Source organism: Athene noctua, chromosome 1 (assembly GCF_965140245.1).
Source record: "Athene noctua chromosome 1, bAthNoc1.hap1.1, whole genome shotgun sequence".
Classification (NCBI taxonomy): Eukaryota; Metazoa; Chordata; class Aves; order Strigiformes; family Strigidae; genus Athene; species Athene noctua.
The window spans coordinates 264273019-264287550 of record NC_134037.1 but is presented as its reverse complement, the minus strand read 5'-3'; the positions used below and the strand labels follow the sequence as shown (position 1 = coordinate 264287550).

The 14532-nt window shown below is 64.7% G+C and overlaps 4 protein-coding genes across 4 annotated transcripts; 2 read left to right on the top strand and 2 right to left on the bottom strand.

Annotated features, from left to right (window-relative positions):
- Positions 1-208: 208 nt before the first annotated feature.
- LAMTOR1 (late endosomal/lysosomal adaptor, MAPK and MTOR activator 1) lies at positions 209-6277 on the bottom strand. The gene is made up of 5 exons (XM_074919546.1): positions 6116-6277; positions 3621-3766; positions 2656-2733; positions 2109-2235; positions 209-777 (listed from the first exon to the last, which is right to left on the bottom strand). The coding sequence occupies exons 1-5, from the start codon at positions 6155-6157 to the stop codon at positions 685-687; spliced, it is 486 nt and encodes a 161-aa protein (XP_074775647.1). The 5' UTR covers positions 6158-6277; the 3' UTR covers positions 209-684.
- A 289-nt stretch (positions 6278-6566) lies between these two features.
- Positions 6567-9747, top strand: TOMT (transmembrane O-methyltransferase). The gene is made up of 4 exons (XM_074919476.1): positions 6567-6728; positions 7597-7873; positions 8886-9082; positions 9296-9747. Exons 1-4 carry the CDS (start codon positions 6609-6611, stop codon positions 9614-9616), a joined length of 915 nt encoding a protein of 304 aa, XP_074775577.1. The 5' UTR covers positions 6567-6608; the 3' UTR covers positions 9617-9747.
- Positions 9748-9830: 83 nt separating this feature from the next.
- ANAPC15 (anaphase promoting complex subunit 15) lies at positions 9831-11540 on the bottom strand. Its single transcript, XM_074919505.1, has 4 exons — positions 11330-11540; positions 10379-10438; positions 10152-10289; positions 9831-9988 (listed from the first exon to the last, which is right to left on the bottom strand). Exons 1-4 carry the CDS (start codon positions 11447-11449, stop codon positions 9941-9943), a joined length of 366 nt encoding a protein of 121 aa, XP_074775606.1. The 5' UTR covers positions 11450-11540; the 3' UTR covers positions 9831-9940.
- A 76-nt stretch (positions 11541-11616) lies between these two features.
- Positions 11617-14517, top strand: LOC141966586 (folate receptor gamma-like). Its single transcript, XM_074919491.1, has 6 exons — positions 11617-11708; positions 12559-12968; positions 13088-13232; positions 13415-13603; positions 13703-13838; positions 14129-14517. The coding sequence occupies exons 2-6, from the start codon at positions 12922-12924 to the stop codon at positions 14401-14403; spliced, it is 792 nt and encodes a 263-aa protein (XP_074775592.1). The 5' UTR covers positions 11617-11708; positions 12559-12921; the 3' UTR covers positions 14404-14517.
- The last annotated feature ends 15 nt before the right edge of the window (positions 14518-14532 follow it).

The following is a 14532-nucleotide window of genomic DNA, read 5'->3' as shown; positions in this document are numbered from 1 at the left end:
CTGATTCCACTTCCTGGGAGGGATAAGACACCCCCAGCCCCCCCAGTGCCCTTGCCAGGAGGAACAGGTCCAGTAGGTCCCAGTAACCAGCTGGGAGACTGGAGTAAGGGGTCCAGGGATGCATGTGTCCCCATACACCCCCACCCCCCCACCGGGCTCTCCCACCACATCCCCCCCTAGGGCTGGCACCGAACAGAGGAGACAAGCACTGGATGAACATCGTTTTATCTACTGTGGCCAAAAATAATAATTAAAAAAACCAAAATAAAGGTCCAAACATGTAAAAATGAGTGGGGAGGGTGTCAGCAGCCACCGTGTTCCCGCTCAGAGCGTCCCATCCGCGGCAGCCTGACTCCAGCCCCGCCTGGCTCCAGCCCACCCTTCCCGGTGCCCCGGCACAGTGCCGAGCCATGGCAGGGCCTCCCCCGCGTCGGCAAAACGCAGCCCCCTCCCCACGCACCCCCCCACTCCCCTCCCAAGGAGAAAAAAAACCTCCGAGCAGCGCCAGGAAAGCCGGTGTCTGTACAAGTTCTGTCACAGCGCCGTGGGGAGGGAGGGGAGAAGAAACAAAGACAAAAAGGGGGAGAGAAAAAAAAAAAAAAAAAAAAAAATCAAAAAACCAAACCCCAAGGAAACAAGAAAAACAACCCAAAACCCGTGAAGCTGTGGTGCTGCAGGGAGGGCTCAGGGGATGCCAAACTGTACAACCAGTTCTTCTTTGGCGTCGACGCGGATCTGTGAGAGCGCGCTGAAGGCGTAGGCGGCTATCCGGGACACCTGCGGGCGCAAGCGCAGCACCCGGCCTCAGTGCCGGCTCTGGAAAATGCCCCTATCCACCCCCCAGAAATGTCACAAACCCACAAAAAAATCCTTATCCCAAAGAAAATGCCGTGGGTTACGCCGGCACATCCCGCCCCAGGTGCTCAGCGTTGCTCCGAGCACCCACCACCCCGAGTCGAGCGCCTGCTGACACCCACCTGCCCGTAGGACGGGGAGCAATTCGTCCCCGTCCCCGAGGACGCGCTGGGGCAGGTTGTGGCCCGGGAAGCGGGATGAGGGGTTTGTGCTGGGCTGCGCCAGCCCTCCTGCAGCTCCAGGGACCAACAAGTAGACCAGAACCAGCCAGGGGGAACGGGGAGACCCGCCCCGTAAAAGCTGGGAGCCACGCTGGGACTTTTCCGGGTGTTTAATGGGCAAAGCAGCAGCTCCTGCTGCGAGGAAGAGCGATTCCCCAGCAGCTCCTTTCTCAAAGCGGCTGCGGGACTCGCTGGGAGTGAAGCTGCCGGCACCGCCAAACCCCCTCCTGCCACGAACGATCCTCTGACAGGACTGGATGAACTTTAGAGCCGCTGCCTGCGCGGTTCCTGCGCTAGAAACCCGTCCCCAGGCTTTGCCTTCAGCACTGAGTCCTCCCAGGCTGCTGAAACTTGGGATTTTGGCTTTATCACTGGCACCATGACTCTCACAGGAGCCCCCGCGCGGCCAGTGCTCCTCTGGTGAGGCTGCACTGAGCTGAAGACCCTGCGAGTGGATGCTGGGACCCTCCAGCACGGCTGGGCTGCCACAGACAAGCTGGAGGAGCGGCTGGGGGAACTGGGGGGGTTCAGTCTGGAGCAGAGGAGGCTGAGGGGAGACCTCCTGGCCCTCTGCAACTCCCTGCCAGGAGGGGGCAGAGAGGGGGGATGAGTCTCTGGAGCCAAGGAGCCAGCGCCAGGCCCCGAGGGAATGGCCTCAAGCTGCCCAGGGCAGGGTCAGGCTGGCTCTGAGGAAGGATTTCTGTGCAGAAGGGGCTGTTGGGCGTTGGAATGGGCTGCCCAGGGCAGGGGGGAGTCCCCGGGATCCCTGGAGGGGTTGAAGAGTCGGGCTGAGCCAGCGCTGAGGGATCTGGGGGAGTTGGGAACAGTCAGGGGGAGGGTCATGGCTGGGCTGGAGGAGCTGCAGGGGCTTTTCCAACCTCCATGATTCTGGGAATCTGTAAAGCTATCGCTGTCAGAGCTCATGGCAAGCCAGGATGGTGACATTTCACCCCCCGTGTCTCCACAGAGCACCGAGGGGGACCCCGGGGACCGGCTCGGGGGGCCTCAGAGCTTCCCCCCAGCCCCTCTCACCTGCTGCAGGTCTGCGAAGGGGACGGGGTCGCTGGCGAGCACTTGGTGCGGTTGGTTGGTCAGGGACGGCAGCAGCGGGAGCTTCTTCCAGTGCGTCAGGTTGTTGCTCAGCATGGCCAGGCGCGTGCTGCCGAGGGGAGAGCACCGAGCGTCGGTGCCGGCACCGGGGGAGAAACGCACCGGGGAGCCCCCGGGCTTGGCACAAGATGGTGCCACACCTCCAGGCACCGGCACTGGGCAAAAGCCGCATCGTTCCCAGCATCCACCCCCGAGACGGGAGGACGAGGGAGCTTCCAGCTCGCCCAACACAGGCGTCTTTTCAAGCGGGAGCAACCGCTTCCAGCCCCCCTGTGCCGGGCGAGGGAACACAGGAGCCCTTTGTGCACCACCTCCCTCAGCTCTGCAGCGCCAGGAGGGTGGAGGGGAGGAGCGGGGCTGAGCACCAACTTCCCCAGGCGCAGGGAGCCCAGCTCCACGCAGAATTTACTCTCCCGAGGTTAAAAATCGCCACGTGAAGGCAGTTTTGAGGGAGTGGGGCAGGTCCCACCTGTACTGCCTGGCTCTGTCCATGTACTCGTGCTGCTCCATGCCCTGGGAATCGGCTGCCGACACATCAATGATGTTGCTGCAGAAACACAAAGACAGTGGGTCCAGCTGCAGGCTCGTCGCTCCCCACAAACATTCTCCCTGTCTCGGGCAGACCCAGCACCCACGCCAGGATTTGGGCCCCCCAAACAGCTCAGAGGCCAAACTCGCAGCATGGATGCTGCCACCGTGCCGGGCTGGAGCAGTTGCTTGTCAGGAGGGAAACATCAAGGACCGTTTGTCCCCAGACAGACGGACACAGGGCTGGGGGCTTCGCTCCGCAGCTCCCCCCGGCACAGGCCAGCCCACATCCCGGGGACCTCAGCATGCAGCTGCTTGGGGAAGGAGGCTCTGCCATGTCACTGCAAGGATTAAGCACTCAGCTGACGGCCCGAGAGCCCCAGTACCAAGCCCTGGGCTCGGAGAGGAGCTGGGCGCTTGCCCAAGTGTGTGCCACAGCCTGGCCGCAGGCCCCCCGCCAAGAAGAGTGGCCCTCGGGGCTGCTGTGGGACACACACCGGTTGCCACCAGCTCCTTCGTGGCAAGCAGGGGAGCAGCAGGGCCCACAAGCAACACACATACACCCCCCCCCCGTGCATATTAGGGGGCTGCCTCTGCAAGGAGAAGCGTCCCCATGTCCCCCCCACTCCGAGAAGACAACATAGTGCTGATGCCCCAGTCCCCCTCTCCACACCCCAAGGACTCACTTTTCCCAGTTTAGGGCTCCCCAGTTCTGGCTGCTATCCCCAGCCCAGCAGCCAAGGGGTCACCTCACACCCGGGGTCTCATCTCTGCACCTCACAGGGCTCAAATCAGAGTGAGGGGAGCTGTCTGCGAGCAGCCCACCCCCACCAGCACTGCGCCGGGTCCTGCAGCCGTGGCTGCTCCCCCCCCAGCACCCCATGGCGTGTACGGCACGAGCCTCACATGGCCGTTTTGGCGAGGATGGAGGAGAGCATGGCCTGCTCGTCGGTGCGTGCCGATGGGAGGTTGTGGTAGCTCTGCTCTGCGCCATTCAGCACCTTGTTGGGGGGGCTGGCTGCCGGCTCCAGCAGCCGCTTCGTCTCTTCCTCCTGGAGAAAAGCAAGAGGAGGATCAGCCCTGGCTGCCTCACATGTCCTGAGGTAGCCCCAGCACAGTCCCAGCTCTGCTGAGGCAGTGGTCAGACTCCTATTCCTCAATTTTTTCTTTTTCCACTGCTGCCACAAAAGGAGTGAGCGTGGCTGAAATCAGGCAGCAGGGGCCACCAACCCTACAGGCAGAGCGGGCGTCCCCACAGAGGATCCCGAGTTCCCACTCAACGTGCTGGCACCGACCTGCCCAAAACCTGGCGCCTAACGAGGATGCACCTGTCGCATCCCCAACCTGCCTGAGCAGAACCCACCCCAGCCCGGGGAGGGCCAGAGGGATCCACCAGCCTTTCCTCACGTCCACACTGGCACAAAAACGTGGCTTGTGTGGGTTATGGTGTGGCCGCAGCCCAGGGGCACCCGGGGTGAGCCAGCAGCATGGTTGCTCCTCCATCGGTGACTTCTCCTCGGCCAGCAGCTCCTGCTGCTCTTCCTCCCACCGGGAAACACCATCACAATCCTCCAGTCCAGGCCCCTCTCCATCCCTGCAGCCCACTCAGGAGCAGCATGGCTCGGCCACAGGTCCCCCTGGCAACGAGCCACTGAAGAGCTAAGGCTCGGACAGCCGGCCCAAGCCAGAGTTGACCTACAGATGAATCCTGTATATTTTATAACTGATAACCGTTGTGCTAGCGGGTATTGTACTAAGTTATAACAAACCACCTGTGCTGATGTAAAAGGTGGAAGTGTTGAAGCCTGAGCAACAGGCCCTGAGCCGAAGCTGTTCACTCAGGATGTAATTGTTACTGAAATATGTATGGAAGATGTAGCTATACTCAATAAACCTTTATCTTTCTTTGTGTGTGGATAAAATAACAGGGTCATGGAGTCAGTTGTCTGACCCTGCGACCTGATGTGTGAACTTGCTTGTAATCCCATCAGATAAACAGAGAAACTCCCTGAGCTTCTCCCTTGAGCCCTGGCCAGGCTCTGGGGGAATTATCCTAATGTGAGAATGAAACCAGGTATTTCCGCTCAAAACAAAGGTGCCGGCTATTCTGGTGTGCTGATTTTTGGTCTGTAAGGCCAGACCCGCCAGCCACAACTTTGGATGCCTCAGCTACGGGTGGACGCACCCCGTAGGACCCCCACTTGCCGGGACAGGCTCTGCAAACCCTCGCTGCACCCGGGGCTGCCCAGGGACTGCGGGGCTGGATGCTGGGAACGGGTGCGGGTGGTGATGGATCCTCCTTAACCACTGCTCTCTCTCTCTCAGGTAGTAATGATTTGATGCATTACCCTGCATTTTCCTATTTGTTTAAGTGCGCTATTCTGTCTTTTCTTACTGTACGTTTTCTGTATTATTCTTCTACGTTACTTAGTTATCGCCAGTAAAATGCCCCTACTCTTTTCACTCTGCCGTCTGAGTTTAATGGGTATCCTTAATCAGCAAAACAGCCATCACAGCCGAGCTCACTGGCAGGGCACAGGCAGTGGCTGCCCGCACCGTGGATTAAATTTCCGCAGGACAGGTGACAGCCCCGATTTTGCACGCGGCCCCCCCCCCCCCCAAAGCTGCTCAGCAGGAGGTGGTGAGGACAGTCACACTGTCCCAGGGAGGAAAACCTCGCAGCGCTTCAGGCAGTGGGCTCAGCGGTGGGACAGGGGGCTACGGGGAGTGTTTGTGGGGGCTCATCCTGCCCGACCCACCTCCTCCTGCTCCCAGAGAGGCTGCGTGAGGCCGGGGGAAAGCAAGGGCGGGGGGGAAGGCGAGGAAAGGGTGACACTGAGATGATGGCAGGCAGGAGCAGCTCTCGGAGGCTGGTGTAGGAGAGAAGCCAGCCCCGGGGAAGGGGCGGGAGGGGGATGACAAGGACCCAGGGGGCCACCCCGAACTTCCCGGGGCAAGCGGCACCTTCCCCTGGGCTCCTCTCCTAGACCAGGAACTGTGACATTAGGGCAGAGTCGGGGGAGGCCACGCCAGGGGCCCCCCGGGTGTCTTCGGGCTCGTCCCTACGCGGGCACCGCGCGGGAGGAGGAGTTGAGGCCGGGGTTGCCAGCTCCCCGTCCCCCTCCCGGTGCCACACAACCGCGGGCACCGCAGAGCGGGGAACTCCCCCAAAACCCAGGGGCAAACGGAGGGGAACCCAGGCCGGGAGGCCGCGGGGAAGGACCGAGGGCCCAGGCGCTGCCCGCGGCCCGGCAGTTCCGCCGCTCGGTGCCGCCAGCCCCGCTACGAGCCCTCCGCGCCGCTCCCCTCCGGGGTCGTGTGTCCCCCCCCCCGCCACAGCGGCCTGAAAGGACAGGCCGCCGCCGCCCCCCTCCCCCCGGCAGGGCCCCCTCCCCGCGCACCTGGTCGGAGGCCTCGGCCTCGCTGCTGTAGCAGCAGCCCATGGCGAGGCGCAGCAGGGCCCGGCCGGGCGCGGCGCCGCTACGGTGTCCGGTAGGGGCCCGGCCGCCCCGGTCACGTGAGAGCGGCGGCGACAGCGGGGGGGCGCGAGGAGGGGCCGCGCCCCGCCCACTGCCTGCCCCGTGACCCGCCATCGAGTCACGTGGGAGGAGAGAACCAATGGGAAAGCAACAGGGGGGAGGGAGACGCTTGGGTTCCGCGACCCGCCTAAAGGCGCCGCCGTCACGTGACAGGCAGCCAATCAGCGCGCGGAAGGGGGGGAAGTGTGCGCCGGCCCCGCCCCCGGCGCGTCGTCACGTGAGCGCACACGGTCACGTGTGGTGTCTGTGTCTGTCCCGTGTCGCCGCCGCCCCCCCCCCCCCCCCCCGCTCCCCGTGTCCCTGTTGACCCCCAGTACTCCCAGTGCTCCCACTGCGCAGCCCTTCGGGGGGTTCCATGGCCGCTCCGGCTGAGCAGGGTCACGGGTGGGGCTCCCGGGGGCACTGGGGGGGGGACAAGCGGGCGCCGACCCCCACCCTGCGCTGGGGGGTCCCCACCTGCCCCCCCATCACTGCAGTGAGTTCGTTGGGGCTCAGCCCCTCACTCCGGCTTGGGGGGGCGGTGGCAGGGCGAGGGGCTGAGCCCCGCCGTGCTGGGGGGGGCTGCAGGGATCCCCCACCTCAGAGCCCGCGACAGGCTGGGGAGGAGCGGGGGGGAGACTCCCTCGGCACAGCACCCACCCCCCAGACCAGCATCCAGCCCCCCCCAAAACCCCCACCCCCAAATCCAGCCCCTCAATCCAGCTGCCCCCCCCCGGCTCGGGTGGGTGCTCCCCAGCCCCAGGATCGGGCCCTAGCCCCAGTACTGGGACCCCATTTCCTGAATCAGGCCCCCAGCTCCCAGTTCCATGCCCCCAGCCCCAGTATCAAGCCCCCAGCTCCCAGTACGAGGCGCCAGCCCCCGGACCCCTCCCCCAGCCCGGTAACCGGAGCCGGTACCGGCTGAGGTGACACCATCAATAATTGAGTGGGCAGCCTGGCTCGCCTGCCCGCTCCCTGCCCGCTCCCTGCCGCCCGCAGCGGGGGGACAGGTAGGTGCCACCCCCCGGCCCCTGCCCCTCGCTGCGCCCGGGGCCCCCAGCAGCTCAGGGTGGGGGGTGCCAGCTTTGGGGTGCAGGTTTTAGGGTGCAGGGGCAGCAAAACTGGGTCAAAGCTGGGGGGGGGGGGGGGGGGGCAAGGGGCTGTTCTGGCCAGTGTGTGTCTCGTCTCCCCCCTCCAGCACCCCTCAGCCCCCGGCGTGGGGACCCCCAGAGCACCCCGGGGCCGGGCAAGCCCGGGGGGGTGTGGGGCGTGTGCAGAGCACTGCCAGCTCATGACACGAGTGGGCTGACCCCCCATCCCGCACGCTCAGCATCACTCATGGGGGGGGGGGGCCCTTTCCACAGCCTCACCCCTTCCCAATGGTGTCGCCGGCGATCGCCCTGGCCTTCCTCCCCTTCCTCATCACCCTCCTGATCCGGTACCGGCACTACCTGGTGCTGCTGTACCGGGCGGTGCTGGTGGGGTGGCTACGGGACCGGCTCACCGGCGTGCCGCGGGAGCAACGCGCCTTCCAGTACCTGCTGGCCCACGCCATCCCCGGCGACCCCCGGCACGTCCTCCAGACCCTCGACCAGTGGAGCTACTACTGCGAGCACCTCAGCTGCGTCGGGCCTGTCAAAGGTCAGTGCGACCCTCGCCCGCGCCGCACGAGGGAGGGGGGCGGCGTCCCGGCACCGGGCACAGCACCAATGGCATGGCTGTGGCAACACCAGTGCAGCTGTGGTGATGGTGGTGTGGCTGTGGCATTGTCGATGTGGCTATGGCACCGTTGGCACGGCCACGGCATCATGGGCACAGCCATGGCACCACTGGCATGTCCATGGCAGTGTTGGCACAACCAAGGAATCACGGGCACAGCCATGGCACCGTTGGTGTGGCCACAGCACGACTGGCACAGCCATAGCACCACTGGCACAGCCAGGGCACAATTAGTGTGGCTGTAGCATCACTGACACGGCCATGACACCATTTCACCAGTGTGTGTGGCCATGGCACTGTTAGTGTGGCTGTGGCACCCCTGGCACAGCCAGAGCACCATCACCCCGGCTATGGCACTGCTGGTATCACCATAGCACTGTATGCACAGTTGTGGCACAGTTGATGCACCCGTGGCATCACTGGTGTGGCCACAGAACCAATGGTGTGGCTGTGGCACCACCAGCACGGCTAGGACACTGTTGGTGTGCCCATGGCAGCCCTGGCACCGCCAAGACAGCTGTGGCACGATCAGTGTGGCTGTGACACCGCTGGCATGGGCATGGCATCACTGGCATAGCCGTGGTATTGCCAGCACAGCTGTGGCACTGCGGGTGTGGCCGTGGTGTCACTGGTGTGGCCGTGGCACCCTTGGCACCACTGTGGCATTGCTGGTGTGGCCATGGTGTCACTGGTGTGGCTGTGGAGCCCTTGGCACAGCCGTGGCACGTTTTTGGGGCTCTATCCCCCCAGCAGCGCTGGGGTCAGGGGTGGGTGCCTCGGGCAAGGCCGGTTGGGGCCACGGGCAGCTTTGGTGCAACCATCCACCCCTCCTGCTGTGCCCTCTGCCCCTCTTGGCCCCCTCCCCCTGCCCAGAGACAGCGGGGGGGGTGCCAAGGTGGGCCGTGGGGGTGCTGAGGGCCACGTGCCGTGACAGGGAGAATCGTGGAGCGGCTGGTCCGGGAACGGGCGCCGCAGCGGGTGCTGGAACTGGGCACCTACTGCGGCTACGGCACGGTGCTGCTGGCACAGGGGCTGCCCCTCGGCGCCCGCCTCTACACCGTGGAACCCGACCCCCGCCACGCCGCTGTGGCCGAGAAAGTCATCCGCCTGGCCGGCTTCGACGAGCGGACGGTGAGTGCCACACGCCCCACGGCTCATGGAGCGAGACAAGGGGAGCAAGGAAAAGGGCTGGGGGGGCCCCTCCATGCCGTGGAACCACGGGATAGCCGGGAAGGGAAAAGCCAGATCCTTTCCCTGGGGCGCCGGCGTGGTGGCCAGCGGGTGGATGGGTGGGTGGGGGCCCCCTAAAACCCCAGGAGCTGAGCGGGGGGGCTCCACGTGCAGGTGGAGCTGATCGTGGGCCCCTCGGAGGAGGTGATCCCCCGGCTGCGGGCGCGGCACGGCCTGGCCAAGGCCGATTTTGTCTTCATGGACCACGGGAAACGCTGCTACCTGCGGGATCTGCAGCTACTAGAGACCCACCAGCTGCTAGCCCCAGGGGCTACCGTCCTGGCCGATAACGTTCTCTTCCCCGGGGCCCCCCATTTCCTGCAGTACGCCAAAACCTGCGGGAAGTACCGCTGCAAGGTGCACCGCGCCAGCCTGGAGTACTTCCGCGCCATCCCCGACGGCATCGCCGAGCTCTGCTATGTGGGGAACTGCTGAGGCGGGGGGGTCGGGTCTCGTAGGGGTCGGGGGAGCGCCAGGGGGCCTCCCCTCACCTCTAAACACGGGCTCTGGGGGTCTGTGGTGCAGATTTGGGGGCTGTTTGTGTGAAAAGTGAGTTTATTGGAAAAAAAAAACCAACAAATAGCTCATGCCTCCCCGCACTTCACTGGCAGCGTTTCTCCGGCCCCACCCCGGGGGGGTTTCACCCCCCCCCCCCTGCCCCATGCAGCCCCCCCCAGAGCGGCCGCAGCAGGAGGGGTTTCCCCAAACTGCCCCCTCCGGGGCTGTGGGGAGGGGGATGTGGAATCTCCCCCCGCCGCGTCAGATCATCCACTGGTCCTGATCCTGCTCTGCCCCCTCCATGTCCACCTGGGAAGGGGAAAGGTTTGAGGCCCCCCCCCTAGCCTTAGCCCCCCCTAAACCCGAGCAGGGAGACCCAGAGGGGGTGGAGGAGAGGAAACGACCCACCCTGGGCTCCCCACTTCGGCGCAGCCCCCCCCCCCCCCCCCCTCCCCCAAGCCCTGTTATTTACCTCATTAATCTCCCCATCGTCAGGAGACTCGTTATAATCGTTCATCTCATCCATATCCTGCATGTCCTCATCGTCCTCTGAGTCCTCTTCGCTGTCTTCATCGTCCTCATCATCCTCCTCCTCCTCCTCATCGTAATGCTGCGGGTACAACAGCTCCAGCACCTCACTGCCTCCCTGTGAGAGATCGGGGGGTGACGGGTCCCCCCCAGTCCCACCCCCTCACCCACCTCGGACGCCGGCTTTCCTATGGGCACCAGGTTGTTGTCCTTCTCGGCTATGCTCTGGAGCTGGGAGGGGAGAGAAAGAGGGGTGCAGAGGGGTGAACACCCCAACTTTTCCCCAGCACCCCAACACCCAGCCACGAGCGGCTCGGCTGCGGGCAGCTGCCTGCACTCCCTAGCACAGGCAGGGTAATCCCAAGGAGGCAGCACTGGCCGAGGGGGGTTCCCATGAGGAGCATAAGGAAAGCTCAAACACAAAGTTTTTCCGTTTGTTTTGGTTTTTTTTTTTAATAAAAAAAGGCCCCAAATCCACGGTGTCTGTTGAGCCAGCTGAGCACAACCACTGCAGATAATTAAAGCTCAATTAAAATACTCTGGCACCTCCCACCCAGAGGGACTTGCAATTTCTCCCAGGCGCTGGGCTTTTAATTATTGACTGAACTAATTTTATTTAATCCTAATAATTTAATCACTTTTTTTTGCATAATCTTTAATCAAACCGATGATTTTCTCACACCCCCATACTCAGGGGCCACATGTGACACCAACTCGCACTCACGATGGGGGCCACATGTAGGATCAGAAATCACCACATAGAAGATTAATTAATGAGGGGCTGCTGAGGGAGCCTTGGGTCAGCCCCGGTCCGTTAATGAATCCCCACAGTCAGCGGGGAGCTCCAGGTCCTGTAAAACCACACACACACACAAAAAAAAAAAAAAAAGGTAGAAAGGGTGAAACTACTCGGGGAACAGCGGGCGGGACCAGCCCAGTCACCGCGTACCCAGGACACCGGCGCGGCCTGGCCGCGGTAGCCGCGGCCTCCCCCTGCCCAGCCAGGCCCGGTGCAGCCGCGGGGGCTGAAGCACGGCCAGGGCAGAGCTGCAGGGACACCCCCCGCTCCCTCTCATCCCCCCGGTGCCCCTCTCCGGCGCCCCGTTCCCTCCCGGAGCCCACCCAGGCCTGGTGCTGCTGCTCCTGCTGCTGCAGCTCGGTCTCATCCACGCAAGGCCGGTCGAGGTTGAACCAGAGCGACTCGGTGACGCGGGGCAGGAGCGAAGGGAACAGCGTGGACATGGCGGGGGGGGAGGGAGAGGAGACGGGACACCGGGAGCGGGACTAGGCCGCCACCGGCCGCTAACCCGGAAGTACAGCCCGACCCCACCGGAAGTAGTTGGATGGGCCCGGCCTGCACCGAGCATGCGCGGGGGGGGAGGACAGGCGCGCCCAGCGAGGCCACGCCCAGGGAAAATACGGGGGGGCGGAGACGGGGGCGGGGAGAAGCCTGATTGACAGCACAGGGGTGTCTGCCCTCCCCCAGCGCATCCGGCACCAGGTAGGCGGCACCGGGGGGGGCACCTGTGACCCATGGGGGGGTGTGACCCCGGGGGGGACGTGTGACTCATGGGGGGGTTGTGACTTCAATTTGGGGACATCTATGACCCATGGTGGGGGGTGCGACCCCCACGGGGCATCTGTCACCCCAATTTGAGGACATCCGTGACTCCCGGGGGGGATCTGTGACCCCCGGGGGGGATCTGTGACTCATGGTGGGGTTGTGACACCCGTAGGGTATCTGTGACCCCAATTTGGGGTATCTGTGGCTCCCAGGGGGAGCATCTGTGACCCCAGTTTGGGGATATCTGCTGCTCCCCCCAGCGATACCCCTGTGGGTGACACATGGGGGGGCATCTGTGACTCGTGAGGGGGGTTGTGACGCCCATAGGGTATCTGTGGCCCCAATTTTGGGGTATCTGTGGTCCTCTGGGGGGGTGTCTGAGCACCCAAGGGCATCTGTCACTCATGGGGGGGGCATCTGCGACCCATGGGGCATCCGAGACCCCAACTCGGGGGTACCTGTGACCCCTGGGGGGCAACTGTGACTCATGAGGGGGTTGTAACCCCCACAAGGTATCTGTGACCCCAGTTTGGGGGTATCTGTGACCCCCTCGGGGAGTGTCTGACCCCCCGGGGGCATCTGTGACTCAGGGGTGGGGGGCATCTGCGATGCCAGTGGGGAATCTGCAACCCATGGGGCATCTGAGACCCCAGTTTGGGGATATCTGTGACCGCCGGGGGGTATCTGGGACTCATGGAAGGGTTGTGACCCCAGTGGGGGGATCCTTGCCCCCCCCCCCCCGAGGCATCTCTTACCCACTGGGGTGTGTGTATCATCTTCCCCCCAGGGCATTCCTGAGGACCCTGCAGCACCGGGGGTCAGATCCTGCCCCTCATCCTGGTGTCGGGGCGTGGGGCCACCTCCCCGCCGTGCCCGGCCCCCCCCACGGGAGGGAAGAAAAAACATCCCCGAGTGGATTTTGGCGGGCGCTGGCCCCAGCCTGGCGCCGGGAGAACAAATCCCAGCTCCACGCTGGGGCGCGGCGAGGCCGGGAGGGGGGGGGCGGTTCAACCCAGGACACACCGAGGCCGCGGGGTGCGGCGTCCTGTCCCCTCCACGCACCCACGGGCGCTGCCCCCCCGCCGTGCCCCGCGCCGGGCACCGTCCCGTGATCGGTGGCCAAGGGTTGCGCCGCGCCGTGACCTTTGAGATGAGCCGCGCTCGCCCCGCGGCACCCGGCACCCGCCAACCCCCCAGGTAAGAGCCCCGAGCACCCCCTCGCCGGCGGTCCCGAGGCTGGCAATGCCGCTGTGTCACTTTGTCCTCGGTGCCACCGCCCTGACCCCCCCCACCCCCGGCCCCGTTGCCGCCGGCAGAGCGATGGTGGCCACGTGGGCACTGCTGGTGCTCCTGGCTTGGCCGGTCACCGCCGCGGCAGCACCGGACTCGCTGCTCAACATCTGCATGGACGGCAAACACCACAAAACGAAGCCGGGCCCCGAGGGGCAACTCTACGGGCAGGTAGGGTCCTCGCCCACCCCCCCTCCCCTCCCCGGCACCCACCAGCATCACCCACCGTCGTACCGGTGCTGTGGTGGCGGGTTCTGTCACCCGGTGCCACCTCCCCGTGTTTTCCCCGGCACGCTCGCCCCCTGCTCCCCGTGGGGGTGGCCTGGCTGAGCCGCGCTTGCCCCCCGGCGCAGTGTGCTCTCTGGAAGGAGAACGCCTGTTGCACCGCCAACACCAGTTTGGAAGCCCACGAGGACCAGTCCTACCTGTACAGCTTCAACTGGGACCACTGCGGGGTCATGCCGGAGAAATGCAAGCGGCACTTCATCCAGGACACGTGTCTCTACGAGTGTTCCCCCAACCTGGGGCCCTGGATCAACCAGGTGGGTGTAGAAACCCCCCCGCACGACGTACACACACTCACACGCACCCTCCTGGGGTGAACTGGGATAAACTGGGCCGAACTGGTCCGGTCCCCGCAGACGGACACGGACTGGCGGAAGGAGCGGATCCTGCACGTGCCGCTGTGCCGGGAGGACTGCGAGCAGTGGTGGGAGGACTGCCAGGACGCCGTCACCTGCAAGGTCAACTGGCACAAGGGCTGGAACTGGACCACAGGTCAGTGGGGGGGGTGTGGGGACCCCCCTCCATTATGGTGGGACCCCCCTGTGAGTCCCCAGTCACCCCTCGTCTCGTCTCAAGGGAGGCGGCTGCGTCCCCTTTCCCCTGTGGCTGTCTGGGGGGGGAGTGTCCCCAGTGGTGTGGGGGGTGCTGGCAGCCCCCCAAAGTCAAAGGCAACCTGAGAGACCCCAAAAGACACCACGCGCAGGGGAACGACACCCCCTCCATCCCCAAATCCCCCCCCCTCACCTTGTTTCCCCCCTTTCCCCCCCCCAACCCCTCGCCAGGCACCAACCGATGTCCCCACGGCGCCATGTGCCAGAAGTTCAAGTTCGTCTTCCCCACCCCGGCCGACCTCTGCGAGCGGGTCTGGTCCCACTCCTACCGTTACACCCCCCACCGCCGCGGCAGCGGCCGCTGCATCCAGATGTGGTTCGACCCCGCGCAGGGGAACCCCAACGTCGCCGTGGCCCGCTACTACGCCAACACCGCCGCCCCCCCCGGCCCGCTGCCCCTCGGCCTGCTGGCCCTGCTGCCCCCCACCCTCCTGGCCCTGCGCTGAGCTGCTGGGGAGCAGGTTTTGTACCGTGGCCCCCCCCCCTTCGTATGGGACACCCCCAAACTGCACCAGCCGCTCTGTGAGTGTGTGTGTCCCCCCTCCCCAGCATGTGGCTGGTGAATAAACGCTCCT